Here is a 25745-nt window from a genome sequence, read left to right on the forward strand (position 1 = left end):
GGTTAGCTGTCATCACTATCAAACAGAGTATTTTCCAAAGAGGAGACTTACCTACGACAAATTTGCACCTCTGCCTGGAAGAATTTTTCCACTGATCCTGGACCTGAACAGGCCATCTGTGGGAAAAGACATTGAAACATGAAAATCCAGCCTCACCATGCAGCCTCCACCTCTTACTGGAAACCAAGAAGTGCCTACCTCTCTGAGCTTCTTGAAGATAAACGGTGTGCCACGCTTGTGCCCCCTGTAGACGTCGGCAAAGGTCCCCTCACTGATTTTGTGGCTTGGGTTGAAATTATCAGTTGCCTGGATCACATCTACCTCACTCCAGAAAAGGTCATCTCCAGCCAGGCTTGAAAGTGTCTCTTGCTTAGGAATGGAGGCACTGAAATCCTGGAAATTCATAGAGAAGAGACAGAGATTAATATGGAAAGTATTATTTTCCCTACTACCTCAGGGAATCTCAGAACAGCAGAGCTGAGGGGTGAATGGGATCATCTCATCCAGTGAGGAGGAATACAAAAAGGACAGATCCCAGCTCCACTTCTAACCTGCTCTGTGACTTTGGACAAGTTACTTAACCTCTCTGAGCCTTCACTGCCTCATCAGCAAAAACGAAGATAATCATAGTACCCTGAAAGGTAACATTACCTTTCTACCTATAGATTAACTACAATGTGAGTATTCCCAGCCCACGGTCAATGTTTCCTTTATTTTTTATTTTCAGTTTACAAAGGGTCAAACAACTGAAGTCAGATTCCACTCCAGGTCAGTGGCTGGGCTGGTGCCCCTGGTCCTACACATGGTATACATGCTGAGAAGCAGGATACAGGTCCACATAACCTACGTAAGTCTAAGAAAAGCGGCCCTCCTTAAAATAGGTAGACATAAATTTCCATTTTTTAAAGTTATATATGCTTTTATAAGGAACTCCCAGGTGGCACAGTGGTAAGGAACCCACTAGCCAATACAGGAGATGTGGTTCAATCCCTAGGTTGGGTAGATCCCCTGGAGTAGGAAATGGCAACCCACTCCAGTATTCTTGCCTGGGAAATCCCATGCACAGAGGAGCCTGGCGGACTGCAGTCCACAGGGTCATAAAAGAGTCCAACATGACTGAGCGTGCACGCACAGCACAGCATAGCAGGCTCTCACAAACAGTTTTAAAGAATTAGAGTCGGGGGCTAATTATGCATGACCCCATTATCCTCTTCTTGCCAGTTAGATATATGAGGATTTCTTTTTTAAATTGGGATTGTGGGAATTCCTTAAAAGTCCAGCAGCTAGGACCATATACTTCAACTTCAGGGTTCATGGGTTTGATCTCTAGTCTGGGAACTAAAGATCCCAGAAGCTGCGGTTCAGCCAAAAAAAGAAGAAAAATAAAGGATAAATAAATAAAAACTGAGATCATGTCACACACATTGTTTTGATTTCTGGTGTTTTCTTTTAACATTACTTCATGATTATTCTCCCAATTATTCAGTTGTCTTTGAAATGATTAATTATTAAAATATAAATCACCTTGCTTAAGTGATAGTCCCATTTATGGAAAAGCTCCACTGACCAGATCTGTGTAGCACTGGCTTCCCTGCCAGACACCAAGACACTTTTAAGGGCCCACAAAAATGTCTTAACATAATTTCTTTCAAAGTCTAAAGAATAAAAATGTACTTTTCACCTCAAAGAAAATGTTGAAATTTTTAATCCAACTTGGATTATGTTCATCTTTATACCATTGCAATCATAAAATATGATTTTAAAAAACATTTTTAAATGAAAGAAAGAGCCTAGAAAGGCAAAAAGTGCTTAAGATTCACAGAAGTCACTAGTGACCCTGGACCCAAATCATTAAAAATTCAGAATAAATCAGATATATTTTGTGTTGAAAAAAGGTTGGAGGGAAGGCATGTTCTAAGCAAATGACTACTGCCACCAAGATATTTCGGGGGGTGAGGAGGATGCCAATTATCAGCTCTCATTTAAACACAAATAATGGAAAAGCTCATTAAAAACTAAAGCTCACCCTCTCCCCGACCCTCTCTCCTGTTTTATTGAGGGTTGGCACTTAAGAGTCTTAGAAGCTCAGAGTAATTCGATGGGGTTCGCCTCTTCACTCGGACCCCTAACACCCAAACTGGTCTCAGGGAATAAACACATTGCATTTTAGAAAGACAGTCAAAGCCAGGGGTTACACTCAGGGTGGGGGGTTTACCTTTGAATCAGCTGAGGCAGTCTGGTTGGTTTTTAAGGAAGAAGAGGCATCTTCAGGAGGGGCTGGGAGGTTGACTCTGACTGCAGCAGGTCCTGAAAAGGAGAGACAGTGGATCAGGCCTCGGATGCTGGAGGAAGGTGGGAGGGGTCCCTGACTGGTCCCCCGACCCGGCCAGTGTCTCATTCACGCCAGTGACACTTACTGTCGATCATGAGGTCAGCCATTTCCTGACAGCCAGGCGCTAGCCCACAGGCTGCTCACATGTTACCCTGTGGAAGACTTCTCACAGCCCTGTGGGTTGGTCCTATACAAAGTCCCCCGTGACAGGAGGAGGAAAGGAGGCGCTGGAGGCGGCTGGCTGCCCAGGGCCACACTGATGGAAGTGGCAAAGTCAGCCTTCAAAGGGAGCTCCCTGTGCCTTCGGACTCCCAGCCCTAACCCACCTCCCTCGAAAGCAGCTGAGAAGGACACAAGTGAATCAGCTACAGAGCCTGACTTCTAGAAACCTCCATGTGGCAGGAATGGCAATAACCAGCCTCCCAGGGGAGAGGCAAGAGAGGTCTGCCTCAGTGAGTTAGAGATCAAGGAAGGTTTCACAGAGGAAGGAACACTTGACCTGGACCTCCAAGATGAGGAAACATTTGCAACAAGTAGCTGTGAGGGAGGGAAGGCACCAAGGCCGAGGAACCAGCCCATGAGGAGGTAAAGCCACAGCAGGAAAGCCCAGGCTGTGGTAAGCATTCCAGGCACGCTCAGTTAACACACACTGAGAGTATGCCGGGCTCTGTTCCCAGCCCTTCCCTGACCTAATTCATTTCACCCTCACAACAGTTCCAGGAGACAGATGCATCATCTACTCTTTACAGGTGGTGAAACTAAGGCACACAGAGGTGACCCCACCTTTCCAAAGACACCCAGTCAGTGGCTCCAGAGTTTGTGCTTTCACGCCCTTAGTGAATGGAGAAGATTCACAAGAGACACGTGAAAGTGGACCTTGGCCAGAAGCCAGAGCTTCAGATGCCATCCTCTGGAGATACCCAAGTGGTCCTCCCGCAGGCCTGGCCTCTGTGTAACAGGAGGCCGGCCCTCCCAAGGGAACCTGACTTTGGCCCCAGTGTTGTGGACCTCATCCACCTGCTTCAAGTATGTCTGGCTTACATTACCAGCAAAGGAGTGATTAATGCGGAACTTTGGCCATAAAAATTAACTCAGAAGACTGAAAACAGCACCATGGTGAAACTAGAACCAGCTTTTCAAAACTATTTACCCAGGCAGCTAATAAAACAAAACTCACCTGATACAAAGTCTGAGGCGCTTTCATTCTCTGAGGAGAGGGGCCACCCTAAGTAAGCCTCTCTCCCTGAGTTTTCTGCTGCTTCTAGAGTTTTTGTTTGTCTTTTGTTTTCTTTTTTTCCCCCATATTTTCCAGCACTGGCTATATTTGAAAGGACTACACTTGAGAAGGTACCATGTTGGTATATCCACACTGCACCAGAGACCCCCAGAATGGGGGTAGTAACAATAAACACCCCTCCCCAAAATACACAGGTGTACACACAGTCACACATACCCTCTTTGTCCCTCAGGGCACTGCAGCTTAAACTGAGCTTCGGAATAAGAGCTATAGCTCAGGCATAGGTATTAAACTTTCGGCCAATAAAAAGGAAAAAATAAAACCAGAATAAACGAATAAAGAAGATGGGGTATTTTTACTCAGCCACTAAAAAAAAAATGAAAGGGAAAAGGGAAAAGGTTGAGGGAGAGATAAATTAGGAGCTTGGTTTAACAGATACACACTACTATATACAGAATAGATAACCAACAAGGACCTACTATATAGCACAGAGAATTATACTCAATATTCTGTAATAAGCTATAAGGGAAAATAACCTGAAAAAAAAAGAATAGATATATATATTTGTATAACTAAATAACTCTGCGGTATACCTGAAACCAATACAACATTGTAAATCAACTATACTTCAATTAAAAAAAATAAAAAGGTAAAACAAATTAAGTAAAACCAGCAACACATTGCAGACCAGCTGCTGGCAGTATAACTGACCAAAGAACAGCTGCTCATTCAGATCCCTCTGTGCATCTGCCCCCAGGCTGAGCTTGCCACAGCTGCCCCCACCCCTGGTGCCTGGATGCAGAGGGGAGGCTCCCTGGGTGGGTGCTCCACCCACAGCTGCTCCATCTTCAGAGGCCTCCACTGTCACCCCGCCATCTCTTAGGCTCGGCTCAGTGCCCTTCCTTGGCCTGAGTCACAGTGGTCATAGTCGTCCACCTCCTAGGTGTGGGTCATGCGTCCGTGCTGCCCCACGATGTTTTCTTTCACTCTGCTCTAATTCACATCTTGAGTATTCAGCATTGAATCCCTAGTCTTTTGTGCATGTAACACACACTCTAACACCTGTGTTCCATGCACACTGGCGGGCAGAGGCTCTGCACTCTGGGGACAGCTGCTCTAGGCCAACTCAACTCCCCCGCTGCTTCTTTCCTGCATTTCTGCACAATCCGCTCCCCCCACCCCAGGGTGGCCGCACTAGGCTGCACACATGGTCCCTCACCCTCTCCCACTGCCCAGCAATACCAAGGTCTGCACTGGCCTCACACAGCCACGATTCTCTGGTCTGATACCTGGGGTTTGCTCTGGGGGCTGCACCAAGCCTCTCAGTGTAGGGAGATCGCTGAGGTCTGCTCTTGTGACACAGGAGAGCTACTGAGGGTGGTTCAGTCTGTTTGTCTCTCTGGTTTGGAGAGTGGAGGGAAAGGGAGTGGAATGTGGGCCAGTGCTGCAAGGCTGAGAAACCAGGTAAGAACAAGCCTTTGCTTTCTTTGGAAACACTCATGGAAGACACTGGTCTACACAAATGTCATTTCCAAAACACTAGAGTTCAACTTTCGTGTGCCATTTCCCACAGAAATCTTTCTAGAAGATTTTTTGCTTTCTCAAGCAGAATACACCAAAATCTTGTCCTGCTGAGTTGCATCACTGCAGGCAGAGTGCTGTATCTCATTTTGGAGTTTTCTGGATCCTGCCATGTGGCAGGCAGTGCATCAGCATCTACAGCTTCCCTATCTCTTTCTTGGTAGCAGACAGAACTGAGCTCCAGTCCTGGCTCTGTCATTACTAAAGATTTGAACTTGGGTGAGTTGTGCCTCATTTTAGCTTTCTCAAATGTAAAAATGAAGAAACAACAACAAAAGAAAACAGTAATAGTCCATTCTGTGTAGAGTTCTTTTCCAGATTAAAAGATGGCATAAAGCACAAAGACCAGCCTCTGGTATATATGGAGTACCAAGGCTGGTAAAACTACATATAGAATGAGAGCAAATCAGTTCTGATGAACAGCCGATGCCTCTCCTATAGGTAAGGCTTTGTGACAGTTATTTCAGCCGCTCAGTGCCCTTTTATCTGAAATCTAGCTTGGAGTATCTGTTTAAGGAGGTACTGAGAACTTGTCCATGGCTCATCTGCTTGTGTATTTTCCTTCTCCATGTCTCTCCCTACTTCCTCCCTACCTACTGCCAGCAGATCAGGAGATACAGAGGTTAAGATGTGAACTCTGGAACAATTCACATGAGCTGAATCCCACTCCCGCCGCTTGGTCAGCCATAGAGTTTCGACAGGTTATGCCTCCTTCCCTAGCTACCAAGAGCCCTCCGCCCTAGGGTGTCAAGCCGATTCAGTGACTGCCAGTAGGCACCGTTCCCACCTGTCAGTCCTCCTCCCCAGCTACCTTTGCCTCCACCTTCTCCACTCCTATGAGAGAAACAGCTGGAACTTTGGGGCCCAATAGAACCTTGGGGTTTTCCCAAGAGAAGACTGGCTTTGGGTTGTTTGAGGAAATTAATGATCACACCCATATTTTCAGCTTGGGCAAAGACAGACAATAGACTTCCTGTCTCTGTCTACAGATAGTTATGGTCCTGACTTGTCTAAGAACATGTCCTTCCAGGTGCCATTCAAGAAAGCAAAGGGTGCGAAGGCTGGCAGAGACACACGGTGCTTGTTTTCACAGCAGCTGAGCTTAGGAACCTCCAAAGAAGCTGCTTATCAGTAATCTTCTCTAGCCTCACCCGCACTCCCCTAGAATCTCCCTATTTTATTAGTTTCCTTCCCTTTGGCTACCAACCACTGTCAAATGAGCTTTAGGACCATATCCCCTTATCTTTAATCACTGATCAGAGTTCTGCCCTTAACAAAAAAACTCTTTAGCTGTAGGAAATAATTCAGACTACTTGGACTACAATTAACTTTTCAGACTCAACCTAGCTGGGGTGTCTGGAACATTCCTAAGATCAGCTAATGCTTAATGAGCATCTACATGGTGGTAACCCCAAGGTGTATAATTACTTCCCACACAGGATGATATGGTTTCTATTATTATGCCCATTTCTTAGATGAAGAAAATGAGGTACAGAGAGGCTAAAGTAGTCAGTCTCCTGATAAGAGGACAGAGCTGGGATTCAAATATAAGTCTGCCAGATGCAAAAGCCCATGCCTGCTCCTCTCAGCCGACACTGACCCTGGCTTCGGGGGCCACATCAATGACTTTGGGAGGTTTCGTGGATTTGGGGTCTCCGGCTCTCTACTCAGGAGACTGCAGAAAAACAGAAGGTGGGTGGGACTCCGGGGGAGACGTGGGAAGGATGGCATGAAGAACGGGTCCCCTGGGGAAGTCACCTGCTGGCTGAGTCCCTCCCCAGGGGACAAGGAGGTGGAGACAACTGAAGCGGGCTGAGAAGCTTTGGGTCAGTGGTGTGTGTAGTGGCTGGGGACATGAGCGTTCAAATCACATGGCTCAGATGCTACTTCCTACCCACATGATCTTGAGCAAGTCACTTTCACGCTCCATACTCAAACTCCACAGAACAAAGCAGCAGATCTCTACCAGGCAGAGGGGAGGACGGCTATGGGGCAGGCAGCGCCCCTTGGCAACCCCCAACATGGCTGCAAGGGCCAGGGGCCTGAGGATGGCAGATGAAGAGGTCAGTAGGCTCCCTGCCCGGAGCCTGTGCTGGGTCTTGGGGAACCAAAGGTAAAATACCTGGGCCCATAGCATATGAACATGATAGGCTATAGGAAATAATTCAGACTACTCGGCCTAGAATTAACTTTCCAGACTCAACCTAGCTGGGGTGCTTGGAATGTTCCTAAGATCAGCTAACGTTTAATAAGCATTTACATGGTGGCAACTCCAAGGTGTATGATTCCTTACCACACATGATGAAAACCTCTCTGTGCTTCAGTTTCCTCATCTGTGAAATGGGGAGAAAAATAATACCAAACTCCTACAGTCAGTTGAAGGTTAAAAAGGTCAACATCTTTGAAGGATAAATTTAGAACAGTGTGTAACACATACAAAGCCCTCTGTTACTGAGTTTCTTTTTCCTTTTTACAAAAATGCGGGACTTCCCAGGTGCTCTGCCAATTCAGGGTTCAACCCCTGGTTGGGGAGCTAAGATCCCACATGCTGTGCAGTGAGGCCAAACAAAAAAAAAAGGTAATAGATGGCATATATCCTTCTGTCATCTGACATTTTTAACCTCAGCGTATCACGAGCATATTTCCACGTGTATATACACGTGCTCTGTTGTGCTTAGTTGCTCAGTCATGTCCAATTCTTTGCAACCCTATGGACAGTGGCCCACAAGGTTCCTCTGTCCATGGGAATTCTCTAGGCAAGAATACTGGAGTGGGTTGCCATGCCCTCCTCCAGGGGATCTTCCTAAGTCAAGGATCGAACCCAGGTCCCCCACGTTGCAAGCAGGTTCTTTACCATCTGAGCCACCAGGGAAGCCCGTGTATATTCATCCCTATGTCACTGTTAGCAGGATTTTACTGTTACCGCCATCTGTGATTAATTTGGCCACCCACACTCGTTGTTTCCATTTTTTTGCTATTATACTCTGAGCTAAATATCCTCATAGATAAAACAGTTCCTTAAATAAATCTCCTTTAAATTAAAAAATTAAGTTTAATTAAAACTACCTGAGCCTGGAAAGGTGGGTGGCCTCACAGGCTGCCCCGTTTCTTGCTTATCCTCAGTGTTTCTTACAGAAGCTGCCAAAGGCTTTCCTGGCTTCACAGTGTCCGAGAAGTCTGGGATGGAAGACTTGACTTCAAGAACTGGTTTCCCTGAAATGAGGTAGGAAGAAAGAAAGCTATTATCATTCAGTGAAGTGGGTTAGCCATAGAGAGGTTGGATGGAGAAATCTAGAGACTTGGTTCAGAGTCTGGGCTTGGCTTCAGATTCATGCGCCCCCGAAAGTTGTTTCCCTCTCTGGGCCTTGGCCTCCCCGCGTGTAATGTATAGCGCTTGGACCCGACAATCTCTGCGACCGTCCATCTCAGGCACTCTGAGTCAGACCCACCTGACTTCCAATCCTACCAGCTGTGTGACCTTTGATAAGTCACTTTCCTTCTCTCTCCGAGCCTGTTTCCTCACCTATGAGACAGAAGTGATAGTCATGATAACATCTGCTTGCTTCCCTCACAGGGCTGTCAGGAAGAGGGAATGAGAACGCATACATGAAAGGGCTCTGTAGACCATGAGGTTCTCTGAACACATCGGGGAACCACTGAGTCCCTAGTTGAGCCCCTAAGTATAAAAGTACTGCCCGTCTTCCAGCTTCCCCTTCCATGAGCAGTGCAGACACGTGCATCCTTCCCTGTTTTAGAGATGGGAAGCCTGAAAATAGCAGCCACGTCAACTGCGAGCCATGACGTCTGGTCAGCCCCAGTTCTGCAAGCATGAAATCCTCCCAAGGTCCTTCAGTGCATCCTGCTGGAGATGAAGACTCTGAGGCCTGAGCAGGTTAAGTGGCTTGTCGGAGATCACACAGCCTGAGTAGGCAGGACCGGCTAAAGGAGCCTGGGTGGAGGTCAGCTGCCTTTTGAGAATAATCACTTCCTCTCTGCAGTGATTTGGGAAACCCCAAAGGTGCTGGAGGGTGTGTTTCCACCAGCTTCCACAGAGCCTGCTCCTAAGAACCGGCTTCCTCTCCCCTCCCCCAGCACTGCCGTCCTCTCAGGTTGGTCCGGCCTCCAGCTCCAGTGGCCTCCAGAGCCCTCCCCAGGTCTCATCTTACTGAGACACCTTCCTGGCCCCGCCACTTCCCTGCTTAGAGCCCATCTGACTCCCCACTTACAGGATAAAACACACACTCCGCACATGAACCCTCTGACACCCCCCACCCCCCACTGCCTCCCAGACCAAATCCTAATTCTACAGCCCTGCGTTCAAGGCCCTTCACCTCCTGGTGGTGAGAGGTGGACCCATATGTTTTTGAGAACCAAAAAAACAGAGCACCCCAAAGTGTGGGGAAGACTGGCCACTCGCTCGTTCTCACATGGGCAGCGGGTGGGGCTTCAACGAAACACCTCCAGCCTTTGGGTCTGCAGGAGCATTTATTCCAACAGGTAAACTGTGTCTTGGGGCTCCCCAGGGCGGCTCAGCGATAAAGAGTCTGCCTGCCAATGCAGGAGACTCAGGTTTGATCCCTGGGTCTGGAAGATCCCCTGGCGGAGGAAATGGCAACCCACTCCAGTATTCTTGCCTAGGAGAATTCCATGGATAGAGAATTCTAGGCTAGGCTACAGTCCATGGTGTCGCAAAGAATCTGACATGACTGAGCAGGCACACAAACTGTGTCTCTCTATAAATAAAACCAATCATTGCTACGGAACCAAACTTCTCACACAGGCGCTCTGGGACTAGAACAATAATAATGCCTAAATTCACGGCACTGCACACGGAAGGCCATGCAGATTTATCTGATGTTCTCAACCATCTCTGGTGGCTGACAGCTATCTCTGCCTTTTACTTTTGAGCATATTGAGGCTCAGATGGGTGAAATGGTTTGTTCCCAGCCAAAGAGCTGATGGATTCAAACCCTGGGGCTGGTTTCACTGTTATTTACCCAGCAAGGACAGAACCACTCAAATGCACTGTCCTTAGCACTCCTGTTCCCCTCTGCAGGTGGCTCGGCTCTGGCGTGGCCCCACCGGAGGAAAAGCAGGACAAAGGGAACAGCTTGCGAGCAAGTGAGGAAAGGCCAGAGGGAATGCACAAAAGTATCCCGAAGGCCGAATGAGGGATAATGGGTGACTTTTTCCTTGTTTCCTTTACTGTCACTGACATACTATTCCTTTAAATGGAACTTTCTTATAAGATGGGCTTCCCAGTTAGCTTAGCTGGTAAAGAATCCACCTGCAATGCAGGAGACTCCAGTTCAATTCCTGGTCAGGAAGGTCCCCTGGAGAAGGGATAGGCCACCCATTCCAGTATTCATGGGATTCCCTAGTAGCTTAGATGGTAAAGAATCCGTCTGCAATGCGAGAGACTTGGGTTTGATCCCTGGGTTGGGAAGACCCACAGGAGGAGGGCATGGCAACCCACTCCAATATTCTTGCCTGGAGAATCACCATGGATGGAGGAGCCCGGCAGACTACAGTACATGGGGTCACAAAAAGTTGAACACGACTGAGAAACTAAGCACAGCACAGCATCTTATAAGATATCTTTTATCTTATAAAGAAGTAGCAGAGCTTAGCTGCTCAGAGTCCAGGTTTTGGCAGGGACACCAGTTTCATCACCTCCCAGCTGTGCTGGCTTTGGACAGCTTCCACGAGACTAAGAGGAATCAGCACACGTTAACTGATTAGCTCAAAACATGGGAACTTCATTGGTGGTGGTGGTGGTATCATATTTTTAAAATAGTGGGTTATCTCTTTTCTTAAAACAAAATACTCAGCTGTGCTGGGGCTCAGTTGCGTCATGTGGGATCTTCAATTTTTGTCGTGGCATGCAGGATTTTAGTTATAGCACATGGGATCCCTGACCAGGGATTGAACCCGGGCCCTGTGCGTTGGGAGCATGGAGTCCCAGCCACTGGACCACCAAGGAAGTTCCACAGGTTATCTCTTAAGCAGCCCACATATTGGGTGTAAAGAATGTAGGCTGGAGTCTTTTTGTTTTCATTTAACCTAACTCTGAATCATTTACAATTTTTTGTTGTTGTTTTACTGCATTTGTTTTTTTAAGTTGTGGTAAAATACATAAAACGTAAAATTTATCATCTTAATAATTTTACAGTTCAGTGGCATTAACTGCATTTACACTAGACACCGCTAGAGAGAAGCCAGCATGTCTGCGATGAAGGGCCAGCATGCCACAATTAAGACTCGACACAGCCAAATAAATAAATAAACATTATTTTAAAAAAGAAAAGTGCATTTACACTGCTGTCCAACCATCACCATCATCCATCCAAAACTTTTTCATCTTCCCGAACTGAATTGCCCTCTTCCCAAACTGAAATTCACGCCACCCCATAGGGGGGCCCCAGAGGTCACACACTTCATTTCTCCCCACCTGGGGTCCTCAGGCACCACGCTGCCCCCACGCCAATCCCATCAGGGAGAGGCCCTTCTGGCCCAACTGTGATCCCAGAAGCGAGGTTCCTCCCCAAGGGCAGCCCTGCCAGCAGGATTCACGGATTCCCACGTCTTTGCTCGTGTCATATACTGCTTTCCTCAGGTGCTGGGTGACAGTTTCTTGTAGAGAGTGACAACAGGGACAGTCACCAATAGTGAACACTGATTCCTGGGAAGATATGGAGCAGAAGCGAACAGCCTAGGAAGAAGGGGCCCCCGGGCCTCTCAGAGCCCTCTTTTCTCCTCTCTGGCCTGAGGAGATGGCCCCTTGGCACACCCCACTCTCCACCAACTGCCTCGTGTGGGTCTCATATTTCTCAAAGGGCCACATCCAAGCCGTCCTCATGACAACATCTATGTATGAGGCACAGGGCCAGAGGTGGCTCTTCTGTGGCTCCAGTTCCCCTTGCACTGGGCCAGTCGGGCCTGCTGGTGAAGGGGATCCCAGACAGCCCACCACAGCAGGAGATGCTCCTGAATATACAGCTTCTAAAGGTCCCACCTGCACCCCAACTGGCACCTTCCCCCATCCGAGGCCTGGCTGAGCCTGTTTCGTCATCAGTCAAATGGGAGTGAAGGTGGCCATCCCGGCCTGACCTCACTTCAGTGACTTATCCTTTTCCCCTTTCCCTTTCTGCACAGATCTTTGCCTCTCGGTCAAGATCTATTTGGTAGGAACATCAAGGCCACCCACCCACCAGTGGCTGACCTCTCTGGCCTCCACCCTCAGGAACAGAAACAGCTTCGTTACATTGTCACCCTAAGGAGAGTGTGCAGTGACATGCGGGAGCCTACAGCTGGCACTGTGCTCTGTGCAAACGTGTGGGACTGGGGAGGGAACAGTCCTGTGGCACCCAGCGGGGGCTCCAGCCTGAAACTGAACTCGTCAGAGCATTTCAGCTAAAGTCCACTCGAGTCCCACCTACTCACACACAAGGGCATAGAGGACAGCTGATGGAGCCCAGCTTCAGGCCTGCGGTAGCAATCAAATTGAGAAGCTTGTTTCCTGTGAAACCCCCGTCTCAGCACTCTGGGTTTTCAGATGGTTTTGAGATGCAGACATGACATGACATGTCATAAACATGACATATCTTCAGTTTGACTCTTGGGTTGCTGGTGTCCGATCTGAATTGGAAGGTGCAGGGCACGCTTTTGCTTGTCTCTTTTCCTACCATCAAACCCATGAGTGGGAGAAACTGTGGCTTTTCCCCTCTTACTGCCTGGAAACTGATCGTGATACCTGAGAGGATACCACGCCCACTCCTTTGGGCCAGTACATACTGCAGAGTGTCGTTGAAATAAAAATAGAACATCAAGAGCAGGATGGGGCAAAGGAGGACATAACGCTCACACGAAAGGGTCATGATGATCTTTAAATCTCACCAGTTTCCTGTCTGCCAAGACCAAAAAGCAAGTCAGTGACATCATTTATTCCTATGACTGATGTACGGGAGCAGCCTCACACTTCCAGGAGACAGCACTCTTTTCTCTGCTGCAATTACATGTTCAAAAAGAGTGCACACAAAAAGTTGATTTTGCTGTATCATGAGAACCAAAAATAGGAATTGTGATCACCGAGTAGAAGTGAGAGGAAGTGTGGGGAAGTTTCCAGAGCCAGCCCCTCTTAGGCTGGATTTTTTAACCTTCTGAGCTTCATTTGCATCTTCTATGGAGTCAGAATCATTATAACCCTTCTATCCCAGGACAATCCCAGGACTCAGTGGAACCAGATATAAAACCAGATACACAGCTGGGCCAGTGATGGGAGAGGGCACAAACTGTGACTCAGTCATTCTCTGTCCTCTCTTGCTGCTCAAAGACACAGAGGAAGAATCTCTGATCCCAATTTAGATTCTCTGAAGGAAGCATCTGGGATGGACAGTTCCAACAGTTTAAACCCTCCAATGGACATGTGCGTCTCAGTGGGCAGTGGCAGGGCCTTGAAGGTGCAGTGGCCGTCGCGCTGAGTATTACAGAAGCCCTGATAGAGGAGAGCTCTGCCCTGCTTCTGTCCGCTGTGTCATTGGCAGCTGGCCTGCTCACACCCAGGAGGACAGGCAACTTGGGGTTCTCCTGTTGAGACCCCTAGAAATGGGAGGAGATGCCAAAGCTCAAAGTAACATCTTTGGTGGCTGTGGATGCCAAGGGGTTGAGGTGTTGGTTCTCAGATCAATTAAATCAGAGTCTGGATGTTTTCAAAAGCTCCCTAGATAAGGCTCAGAACAGTTGGTTTAACCCAGAATGATGAGGATTGAGTTTCCAGCTCCAAGGGGCAGAGGAAGGGTCAGAAAGAAGCGTTTCTCTCCGCTCTCTCCATAGTTCCCAGGGAACAGTGGGTCTGATTCCTTTTTCTCCCCGCTTTGTATTTTTAGGATGTTCCACTCTCTCTAATGAGCCACAGATCACATGTGCTGTGGGGCCCAATAGTGAATTCAGTGAATTCACTCATGCACACCGCAGTTACGCTTGTGGGCAAAGGAAACTCTCCAAGTTTCATCTGACAAGTGGGATGAGGAACTGTGCCATCCGCCCCCAGAGATGATGAAATAAGTAAGTGCTCAATAGTTATAAGCTACTATTGTAATTTACTATTGTTATGCTCATCTCCCCCGAGTTTAGGTCAGGCGTTTTTTCCTCCTGTGTTTTCCTGTATGTGTAACCTATTGAATTCAGATGACAGCTCTGGGGGGAAAGGCCGGTTGCTATCTCTAGGTAATACTTCAGTAAAGTGAAACCTGACATAGTTCTCTTACTTATATTTTGTTTATGGAGGCCCCACTTCCTTTGGTCGAAAGGCTTACACATGCTGGGTCCTTGGCAGAGGGCCCTGTGATCTTCTCGCAGGGGCCAGCAATTTGGGAACATTTGATACAGTGGCAAACCCTGGAGCCACATGCTTGAGCAAAGGGCATTCCAGCTGCCGGCAAGGTATTTCCCCGGTGAGCAAGTCTGGAATTTCCCCCACTCTTCACAGCCCTCGGCTGAGGGGTGCTACCTCAAGGTAAACCGTGATGGAGTATTTATATATTTGTCTTTATTTTTTGTGTTTATTCTGACTCATGTGGCTTAAAGGGATCCCTTTGAGAGCAAATAAAAGTGATTCAGCCCCCAAGTGAAGAACCCAGGTGCCAGCTGGCCACAGCAGGACAAACAGAACTTTCTAGACCCTCTCTTTTCCTTTTCCTTTCCCTCCCTGTGCATCCAAAGTCCATACACACACACCCCTAGAAACTCCCAGCTCAAGCTAGACATGAAGTTAGGCAAGTCAGAGAGCATGACCTGTCTTCCCAATCACCCTATCTAGGATCCTCCATTGGAACTGTCCCCCAGCTGCTAAAATGACTCATCCATCCTCATTCACTTACTCATTGTGTTAGGGACAGGGGATGCCAACCGTTATCAAAACCCACATGATAGTTCAAAGATATCTAATTGTAAACTGGGAGGAGTTCTGCGCTGAAAACAAGCTGGAGGAAGGGAGGGGTACCTGACACTTACTTACATGGGGTGTCCAGGGTAGGCTTCTGTGGACAGGTGCCGTTTAAGTCGAGACTCAGAAGATGAGAGGGATGAACCACGGAAAGAATACAAGGGAGTTGGGGGATGGGGGTGGGCACGGACCAGCATTGTAAAGAGAAGGAACAGCATGTGCAAAAATCCTGAGGCAGAAGATAGTTCGGTCTATCTCCTAAAATGAAAGACGACCCTACTGGTTGAACTGAATGAATGGGAGGGTGGGGGGAGTAGCCAAGATGAGCTGAGAGAACTGGGCGAGGGTTAGACCCTGTGAGACCGCGTGGGCCACAGTGAGGTGGAATCTTGTAAAAAACCCCTTGAACTGAGGTACCCTAGAGCTGAGACGGTGCTTACCAAACAGTCATTTGGCCCCTCAGACCCCAGCCTCTCTAGCAATTAGGCTGAGGGCACTGACTGGTTCTGGCCAATAGGTGTTAAGTGGAAATGCCATTGTCACTTCCCGGATAAAGCAAGCCTCGTCCATTCGTCTCTTTCCCTCTACAGTGACTGTGGAAACCATGCATTCCTGATGGCCTACCAAGTGCCAGAAGGCAGGAGGCAGCCCTAGACTCTGAGAAATCAATCTTTGCTACATTGAACAACCAAGATTTCCAGGTTTATCTGTGACTGCAATACCACAGCCCATCCTGATTAATGGGCAACCTCAACATGTGTCTAATGCTCGTAACCCAGAGGAGCTGCTTTCCACAGCGTGGCATAGAGCAGGAGCTCAGTAAACCGCGGCTCCTCTCCCTCCAGCTCCCACTCGTCCTCTCTGAAAACCTGGGGACTGGTTGAAAGGCACCACATGTGCCCCTCTGTCCACGCTCACACGGACTCCCAAGAAACCTACAGTGCTCAAAGCTTCGCTCTTTTCCAGTGGAATCACTAATGCGTGGAAGGAGGGTCAGGATACCATGCTAAGTCACACAGCAAGGATGTTCAGAAAGCCTAGTGCCACTTATGTTCTGAAGCTTCCCTGTTTATGAGACAATCAGACAGGACAATGTCTACGCCTGTTTTTCAGAGGGGAAAGTGAGACTTGATGCCCTCTGGTGATGTCCCCCAGCAGGGTTAAGATCAAGCAGACCTGCATCCCTTCCCTGCCCATTGCTTACTCGCTGTGTGGCTTTGGGTGACTTACTTAATCCCTGCGTCTCAGTTTCCTCATCCATGAAATGAAAATAGCAAGATCTGTGAGGTAATATACTTGCCCAGCACATCAGGTGCTAAATACAAGTTATAACTAGCACTCAGGTAACATGACTCCTGGCTGGGATGTGGTGGGAGTGGGCAGGGGGGCTCTTGGTCCAGTGCAGTGCCACCACCAGGGGCAAGTCTCCTGGGGTCCTAGGACCTGAGTCCTTCCCACACTTTGTTGTTCCCTAGTGGTAGGAAAGGAGCGGGTGTTGGGGAAATCTCCAGGAGAATACACACACCAGGCCTGTCTGGTCCTTGCAACTGCTCAGCCTCTTTGGGAGAGAAAGGGTTTGTTCTCTTCCATTTCACTTTAGGAATCTGGACAACAGACAGAAACTCCCCACCCAGCAAGAGCCCAGCTCCAGGAAGGAAATGACTTTGGCTGAGCCACCAAACAAAAGTTAGAAACTGTGAAGGTTGCTCAACTAAGAAAAGACCGTGTGAAAATTGGGAAACTTGAAAGAACAAACTCCCAGGAAGATGACAGCAGCAGATGGAAAGAAGAAACCTGCTTCACCTCCCTTGGAGTCCCTTCAGGTTCCAGAAGCTTCCTGCTCTCCTATTCAGCTGACACCTGGAACCTCAGAGGCCCCTGTTCCCCACCATGGCCAGAGCAGTGGGGATACTCCCTCCCAAACCTTCCCTTCACTCCTGATGAAAGCAGACCTGACCACGGCCAAGCATCACTCCTTTCCACCACCAGGCCTTTGCACACGCTGTTCCCTCTGCCTGCAAATGCCTGTGTGGTTGGCCAACCCGTCCTTTGAGTGGAGACTCAAGTTTCAGTTCCTCAGGGAAGCTTCCCCAGATGAAATCAAAACTTCCCCTCTCCCACCCTCCTACCTACCTACCTACATTTCTCCTTTGAGCACTCCTGCTGCGGCTGGGTACCCATCTCTATGCCAGCATCCTGTTCATATCCAGCTCTCAACTAAACTGCAAACTCCTTCAGGTCGGAGATCTAGTCTGTGTTTTCACTGCTGTGTCCTCGGCACCTAGCACATGGTGGGCACTTGATAACATGCCTCAGTTCACTGCTGACTCTCTTCTCCAGATTCTGTGTATCTAACTCCCTATGAGGAAGAACAAGGGAGAGTTTCACCTCACAGGTCAGGCATAGCTGGTTTCATGCCTTCATGCTCAGAGCTAGAGCCATCAGACCACTGCTGTTGGCGGGTTCAGCTCCCGTGCCCACCTTAGTGGCATTTCATCAGCTCCGAAGCTCAGCTGCAATGACAACCAACCTACCTCTGGCGGGAAGCCACAGCTCTGATACTTTGGCCTCTGCCTTGATTCCAGCTCCTGAGACCCCCAGATGCCAGCACACAGCCCTCTCCCTAAGCCTGGTGGTCAGGAAAAGTCCCCATCAGGAGAAGGATGCTCAGGTTTTAAGCCCCAGGGTGATGATTGAACCTAGGTCCCAGGGTCAGACTCTTCTGATGCTGGCCTGACCATGTGAATGCCGCCCCTGATGCCCCAGGTTCTCCATTATGAGGCCCCCCTGGGATGCCCAACAACTGCACCGTGGCCACCATTTACTAGAGCAGTGACTCCCACAGTGTACTGATTCCGTGGGAATATTAATAAGTATCAAATGAAAAGAGGGCTCCCATAGTCAAATGTAAATGGAAAATACTGGCCTAAATAGGTTCCTTTGCTACAGAACTTATCAGAGCCTTAAAACATTGGTGTGTATCTTAGGGGGCACTGATAAAGCATACAGATTGCCCAAGTTTATTTTTTCATGAACCCTTTGTTTGTAGGAGGTAACTTGCTGGAGCACACGGGCACGTGATTTGGGAAATGCTACTCTAAGCCATGAGTCACCCTGGGGATATCCTATGCATACGGTACTTTCCCCATCACAAAAAGACATTTTTCAATGCAATACAAAGGCCCCATTCCTCTTCCTATCTTGACTCAGAGACTGGGGCTTCACTTAAGACCCTGCTCTTCCCTGTGGGCTCTCACTTAAGACCCTGCTCTTCCCTGTGGGCTCAGAAGAGCCTGGATGTGAAGACATCCATGGAAAGTCACTTTATGTCTGGTCTCTGCCAGAAGTCAGGAGGTGAAAGCGGAGAGGGGAGAGTAATAAAGGGCAAGGTAAAGTCACTTCATCTCACAAAGTGAACCATCAAGAGGTACTGCCTAGGCATTTCCCTGGTGGTCCAGTGGTTAAGAAGATTTGATTCCTGGTAAGGGAGCTAAAATCCCTCTTGGCCAAAAAACCAAAACAGAAAACAGAAAATAAGTTGTAACAAATTCAATGAAGACTTTAAAAATGGTCCACATCAAAAGATATCTTGAAAAAAAAGGGGGGGGGGGACACTGTCTAGAGCTGATGGAAAATTCATTAAATATGTAATGATATTCGTTAAAAGTTAGAACAACAACCTACAGACTATAGAGGAACTAAAAATCCATCTACAGATTACAGAGGATATAAATGTATTGCTGTAAATGTATTTGGAGGAACGGGGAGAAGAGGTGTGTATGTGGCCGGCCAAAATCTTGGCCTTCTCTGCCCACCAAAGTTAAATAAAAAATACGGAGACAGAGTTTGGAGGAAATAGAAAGATGGTTTTTATTCTCAGCCAGTAGACAGGGGAACATAGTAGGCTCACGCCCCCAGAACTGCGTCCCTCCTCCATGAGGAGTCTAGGGACTTCTATAAGGCAAGGGCTTGCAGTCATGAGATGGTGATGAGGAACAAAGGTGATAGGATCTTGATTTCTTCCTCTCGAGTTGTTTCAAAGACAGTCATAAACTGGCACTGGTAATCCAATAATTGAGTCTGATAGTTGGGGGGCTCTGCGGCCCTCTTTTTGATGTGTAACTACAAGGGGAAGGGTGTTGAAAGGGTAAACACCAGATAGGGGATGTATTTAGCATAGAGTCAAAGAAGAAAATGTGCACTGTAGCTCCTGCAGAGTTAAGGGGCACAAAAGCAAACTTAGTTACTGACATGCAAAATTAAGATCAGTAGACCTTGGAAGAAAAGTTATGACTAACCTAGATAGCATATTGAAAAGCAGACACATTACTTTGCCAACAAAGGTCCGTCTAGTCAAGGCTATGGTTTTTCCAGTGGTCATATATGAATGTGAGAGTTGGACTGTGAAGAGAGCTGAGCACCAAAGAATTGATGCTTTTGAACTGTGGTGTTGGAGAAGACTCTTGAGAGTCCCTTGGACTGCAAGGAGATCCAACCAGTCCATTCTGAAGGAGATCAGCCCTGGGATTTCTTTGGAAGGAATGATGCTGAAGCTTAAACTCCAGTACTTTGGCCAACTCATGGGAAGAGTTGACTCATTGTTGGAAAAGACTCTGATGCTGGGAGGGGTTGGGGGCAGGAGGAGAAGGGGACGACAGAGGATGAGATGGCTGGATGGCATCACTGACTCGATGGACGTGAGTCTGAGTGAACTCCGGGAGTTGGTGATGGACAGGGAGGCCTGGCATGCTGCAATTCATGGGGTTGCAAAGAGTCAGACACGACTGAGTGACTGAACTGAACTGAACTGAGACTAAAAAAAACAAGGAATGCTCAGGCCTGCTCGCTGATTTTTATCTTTATCTTCTTTGTTCCCAGAAAAGGGAAAAAGAAAAACTCATACCTCTTTTTCCCTTTTTACTGCAACATGTAGAGCCAAATTCTCTTCTAGGAAGTTAATGGATAATATTTAAATTGATATATATGAAAAGAACAGGATAAGCACATTATTTAGAGATAGTGCAAATGTGGTGAGAATATCCATTCCCCTTGTCTTCCTACATTCTAGTTTTAGCTACATTCTAGAATGTCGGGATGTTTTGACATGTAGGAATGAGTTCCTACATTCTAGTTTTAGAAGTTTTAGCTAGACAGACAGCTGCCTGGATAAAAACTACATTTTTAAGCTACATTCAGACTTCCCTTGCAGCTAATTATGGTCATGTGACTAGGTTCTAGTTAATAGAACTTAATGAAGAAATGGGAATACCAGCCTACCTGACCTGCCTCTTGAGAAATCTGTATGCAGTTCAGGAAGAAACAGTTTGAACTAGACATGGAACAACAGACTGGTTCCAAATAGAAAAAGGAGTACGTCAAGGCTATATATCGTCACCCTGCTTATTTAACTTACATGCAGAGTACATCATGAGAAATGCTGGGTTGGATGAAGCACAAGCTGGAATCAAGATTGCCGGGAGAAATATCAATAACCTCAGATATGCAGATGACACCACCCTTATGGCAGAAAGTGAAGAAGAACTAAAGAGCCTCTTGATGAAAGTGGAAGAGGAGAGTGAAAAAGTTGGCTTAAAACTCAGCATTCAGAAAACGAAGATCATGGCATCCGGTCCCATCACTTCATGGCAAATAGATGGGGAAACAGTGGAAACAGTGGCAGACTTTATTTTTGGGGCTCCAAAATCACTGCAGATGATGACTGCAGCCATGAAATTAAAAGACACTCCTTGGAAGGAAAGTTACGACCAACCTAGACAGCATATTAAAAAGCAAAGACACTACTTTGCCAACAAAGGTTTGTTTAGTCAAGGCTATGGTTTTTCCAGTAGTCATGTATGGATGTGAAAGTTGGACTATAAAGAAAATTGAGGGCCGAAGAATTGATGCTTTTGAACTGTGGTGTTGGAGAAGACTCTTGAGAGGCCCTTGGACAGCAAGGAGATCCAACCAGTCCATCCTAAAGGAAATCAGTCCTGAGTGTTCACTGGAAGGACTGATGCTGAAGCTGAAACTCCAATACTTTCACCACCTGATGCGAATGTTAGGTAGGTAGAATAGGGAAAAGGAGTCCAAAATGGCGGTGGCTAGAAGACAAAGAAGGGAAAAGCCCGCGAAAATAGAACAAAAGAAGGTCCGAGGACCAGAGCGAGGACCTCAGGTACAACAAACACTCCTGGCTGGCCCAATTTACATAGGACAGGCCCAGGGAGAGATAAACATATAAGAGGAGCCAAAGCTAGGTCTCTCTCTCTCCCCACCACGCTGGGGAGCTCTTCTCCTCGTGTCTTTGGATCGATGTGCCTTCACGCTTCGAAGATGGATTTTCCTGTTATCTTCTAAATAAAATAGAGCTGTAACACTGAGCTGTAACACTGATTTGTCTAAGAGCTATAACATGGTCCATTCGAGACCTGAAAGCTATAACACGGTCTATCCAAGACCTGAGAGCTGTGACACGCTGAGGGGGCTTTAATGTCTGTCACTCCAAGTCTTTGTTGTGATGAGACAAAGAACCGAGGAACATACACTCGAGTGGCACGAAGAACTGACTCATTGGAAAAGACCCTGATGCTCAGAAAGATTGAAGGTGGGAGGAGAAGGGGATGACAGAGGATGAGGTAGCTGGGTGGCGTCACCGACGCCATGGACATGAGTTTGGGTGAACTCCGGGATGGACAGGGAGGCCTGGCGTGCTGCAGTTCATGGGGTCACAAAGAGTCGGACACAACTGAGCGACTGAACTGAACTGAACTGAATGAAGTGATAAAAGTACCTCTTTCAGCTTAAACCCTTAGAAGGAAAGAAAAGTCCCCACCCCTTTCTGCTGCCTGGAATATGGAAAAGAGAAGAGGAGCTGAAGAGAGTATCTCAAACCACAAGCTGGAAACCACATGTTCAGGATAGCAGGATAAGGTAGAAAAAAACCTTGAATCCCTGACACTGTGGATCCACCCTATCAGCCTTTTTGCCAACACACACACTACTAATGGAGAGAAATCTTCTTTTAGTTTAACTCGTTGTTATTTTGGCCTTTCTTATAGGAGCCAGGGTTTCGCTGGTACCTCATCTGGTAAATTATCCACCTACAATGTAGGAGCCCTGGGTTCAATCCCTGGGTTGGGAAGATCCCCTGGAGGAGGGCATGGCCACTCACTCCAGCATTCTTGCCTGAAGAATCCCCATGGACAGAGGAGCCTGGCGGGCTACAGGCCATAAGGTCTCAAAGAGTCGGAAACGACTGAATGGCTAAGCACAAAACATAGGAGTCAGATCAATATAATAATGTTAGAGGTGGCAAGGACCCAGGTATGGCAGGCTGGAAAGCTGATTACTCTCCTCATACCAAAGCAAAACTGTCACCTGTGATCCTCGGAAGGCAGTCCATGTGCTAAGCAATCCCGTAACTCTAAATGGAGAAGCTGAAAATGTTCTGAGGGTTGGTGTATGTGGCTTCTTTTTCAAGAGACCTCCAACAAAGGCAGAAGAACTCCTGTGGAGCCAGACCATGTTAAAGCGGAGATGAAAATGATGATGCGGCCTGCAGTAGAAAATCCAAGTTGACCAAGAACCACGTCCCCTGTCAGGGGTCCCAAAGGGAAAGTCCCAGCAGGAGGTGATAGCATGGCCCCAACCTTTCTAATTCACACTTCTCAGTCCACCACTGATCTAATTCTCAGTCCACCACTATCTGCCAGACACAGAGCCCAGAAGCAAGAGTCCAAAGAAGAACACTTCCATCCCATCCAAGTTGTTTCAGGTGGCCTCAGGGGAGGCTCCAGGTATGCACCTTAAATTAGGAGGAAGTGGGGGGGTGGGCGAGGTGCAGGCTGAATACATAGGCCACTAAATAAAAGAGCAAACCTTTCAGGGCTAAGAAGTAAGCTATCTAGGCTGGATCATTAGCTGTGGTTATCACATACACAACTGATTAGAAGCCAAGAGACCAGAAATTTCTAGCATTTTGAGGGAAATGTATTGCCAAAGAAACCACAAGCCTGGTGTGACAAAAGCTGGCCATTATTTGACCCCACAGCTTCTCTGAGGCCCCCAAACCACTTCTCCCCAGCAGAAAGAGCGCTATAAAAGCCATGTAGCCCCCTATAAGGGCAGCCTTATCAGAAGTTCCCACTTCTGATGAGACCACAGAGAACAGGAAGCAGGGAAGCTCCACCAATACCTACCCCACCCCTCAAAACAGGGTCAGAAATCAGAGAACCAGGTGCTGGAACAGCAGTTCTTAACTTTATCTACACTGGCAATTGAGGTAAGGCCCAAGAACCTGAATTTCTAACAAGTTCCCAGGGGAAGCTAAGCCTTAGAAGTCTAAGGAATACACTTTAAGAATCACTGGTCAACTAAAAGAACAAGGGGCTGCCAGATGGACCAAGCAAAGGACTCACTCCCCTTGCCGAAAGAGACTCCCTTGGGGAAAGGGTGAGCATGTTGTGTTTGTGGGAAAAAGGATACATACAGATATTAGGGTGGCCCAAAGCAAAGGGCCAAAGGAAGACAGCTGTCCCTCCAACATGTATCCCCTCATCTTCTAGAGTAATAGACACTTAAGTTGTGCACACAGGCTCCCAGCTACAGATCCCATTTCCCAGCTTCCCTTGCAACTACATGTGATCATGTGATCAACCCTGGCCAATGGTCTGTGAAGGGAGGTTACACTGCAATTCCCAGGGGATCGTGCCTTTCTTGTTGGCTGGAAGGCATGTGTGGAGGCACAGTCTTGTTTAAGTCTTATTTAAATCACTGTAGTCTGCCCTTAGTAACAGCAATAAACCTGGGACGCTAATATAGGAAACTACCAAGAAACAGCTAAAGGAGTAAAAAAGGTTGACCCTGGCAAGCAGATTTGCCAGAAAAAGCAATGGTAAGGCTTCTGTACTAGTTTATTCTAATTCTTATAACATTTAATGTCTGACAATTGAATATTAATGGTCTTGGCAATTAAGGCTGAGAAAATATCAAGGAACAGAGACCCACACACTCAGCTCTTTGAAGGACATGATTTCAAGAGACAGGACACACGTATGGCCCTCCGTGAACCCCACACTCAGCCTTTTGGTTCAGGTACAACCTTCGGAAGGTCTCTGCTAAATACAAATATATTACCTAGAGTCTTAAGTCTCTGAGGCTTTATATGTGGGACTTTTGGTGTCTGGTTCTCAAGTTCTGTTTTAGTCAAACCTAGTCTTAAAGTTATCTGAAAAGTGGTGGGCAGAAGTTAGGTTCTCAAACTGCTATGGGCAGCTGAGCAAGCTCATAAACAATCTTCAGCAAGTGTTAGGTAGTTAGAATAGAAAACAGGAGTCCAAAATGGCTAAAAGACAAGGAAGGGAAAAGCCCGCAAAAATAGAACAAAGGAAGGTCCGAGGACTGGTGTGAAGACCTCAGGAAGAACAAACAGCACTCCTGGCTAAGCCCAATTTGCATAGGGCAGGCCCAGGGGGAGGAAAAAACATAAAAGGAGGAGCCAAAGCGAGCTCTTTCTCTCTCTCTCCCCCGGGAGCTGGTGCGCTTCTCCACTCTCTTCTCTTCGTGTCTTTGGGTTGGCATGCCCTCACACTTCGGGGATGGATCCTCCTGCTATCTTCTAAATGAAATAGAGCTGTAACACTGATTTGTCTAAGAGCTATAATACGGTTTGTCCAAGACCCGAGAGCTGTGACGCGCCGAGGGCTTTAATGTCCATCGCTCCAAATCTTTGTTGTGACGAGACAGAACCGAGGAGAATACACTAGCCTGACACAAAGTAAATGCAAAGCAAGGTTTAACTAATGCTACCATTAGGGCTTCCCAGGTGGCACAGGGGTAAAGAATCCACCTGCCAATGCAAGAGATGCGGGTTCAATCCCTGGGTCAAGAAGATTCCCTGGAGAAGGAAATGACAACCCACTCCAGTATTCTTGCCTTGGAAATCCCACGGACAGAGGAGCCTGGTGGGCTACAGTCCATGGGATAGCACAGAGGCCCACAGGACGCATGGACTAAACAAAAGCAATGTTACAATTAGGGAAGGGAAAACTGATCCAATTGGCTGGAATAACAGAAATTTAATATGCCTCACTCATGCCTTTTGTATTCAATTTCAAAAAGTGACCAAGATTTATGGCACCTTTTTTTTTTTAATTAAAAAAAAAAACAAACCACAGAAAAACAAAACCCAAAAAACCCCCAAGATACGGAAAGGGGAAGTGTATTGCCTGAGGACTGAAAGCAATAGTGAAAACACAACCGAAATCCCAAAACAAATGTCTCTTCCTCAGGCAATTTTAATCAGAGCCAAGGAGGACTGGGGAACAGAGGCAGACTCTCACAGTCCTGAGAGGTTACAGGCGGTTGGAACAGGAAAGCAGGGAACTGAGTAAAGTTCTAGGAAGAAAGGCTGACAGATAACTATTACTGTTTCCTGGAAGACCAAACACTGCGTGCAGTGAAGTTCCCATGAGAAAAGCTAAGAATGAGGACTCTGATCCAGACGCGCCTGGGTGTGACCAGACCTGTGCCCTTGGGGAAGGCTCTGAGCCATTCCTGACCTCAGTGTCCTCTTAGTGGGAGAAGGGGCTCCTTAGAGCACCCACCTCGAGGGGGTTCTGGGAGGAACCAAGTTCAGTGCCTGGCACCTC

The 25745-nt window shown here is 47.4% G+C and overlaps 1 protein-coding gene across 1 annotated transcript in view; it reads right to left on the bottom strand.

The window, feature by feature from the left end:
- Positions 1 to 25745, bottom strand: part of IRAK2 (interleukin 1 receptor associated kinase 2) — a 56224-nt gene that overhangs the window by 18259 nt on the left and 12220 nt on the right. Inside the window, exons 3-6 of the mRNA XM_019984860.2 lie at positions 8217 to 8363; positions 2216 to 2307; positions 199 to 393; positions 52 to 116 (exon numbers count right to left, since the gene is read on the bottom strand). Coding sequence (XP_019840419.2) covers positions 52 to 116; positions 199 to 393; positions 2216 to 2307; positions 8217 to 8363 — 499 coding nt within the window. The remainder of the gene's footprint in view (positions 1 to 51; positions 117 to 198; positions 394 to 2215; positions 2308 to 8216; positions 8364 to 25745) is intronic.

This window comes from Bos indicus, chromosome 22 (genome assembly GCF_029378745.1).
Source record: "Bos indicus isolate NIAB-ARS_2022 breed Sahiwal x Tharparkar chromosome 22, NIAB-ARS_B.indTharparkar_mat_pri_1.0, whole genome shotgun sequence".
In the NCBI taxonomy this organism is placed as follows: Eukaryota; Metazoa; Chordata; class Mammalia; order Artiodactyla; family Bovidae; genus Bos; species Bos indicus.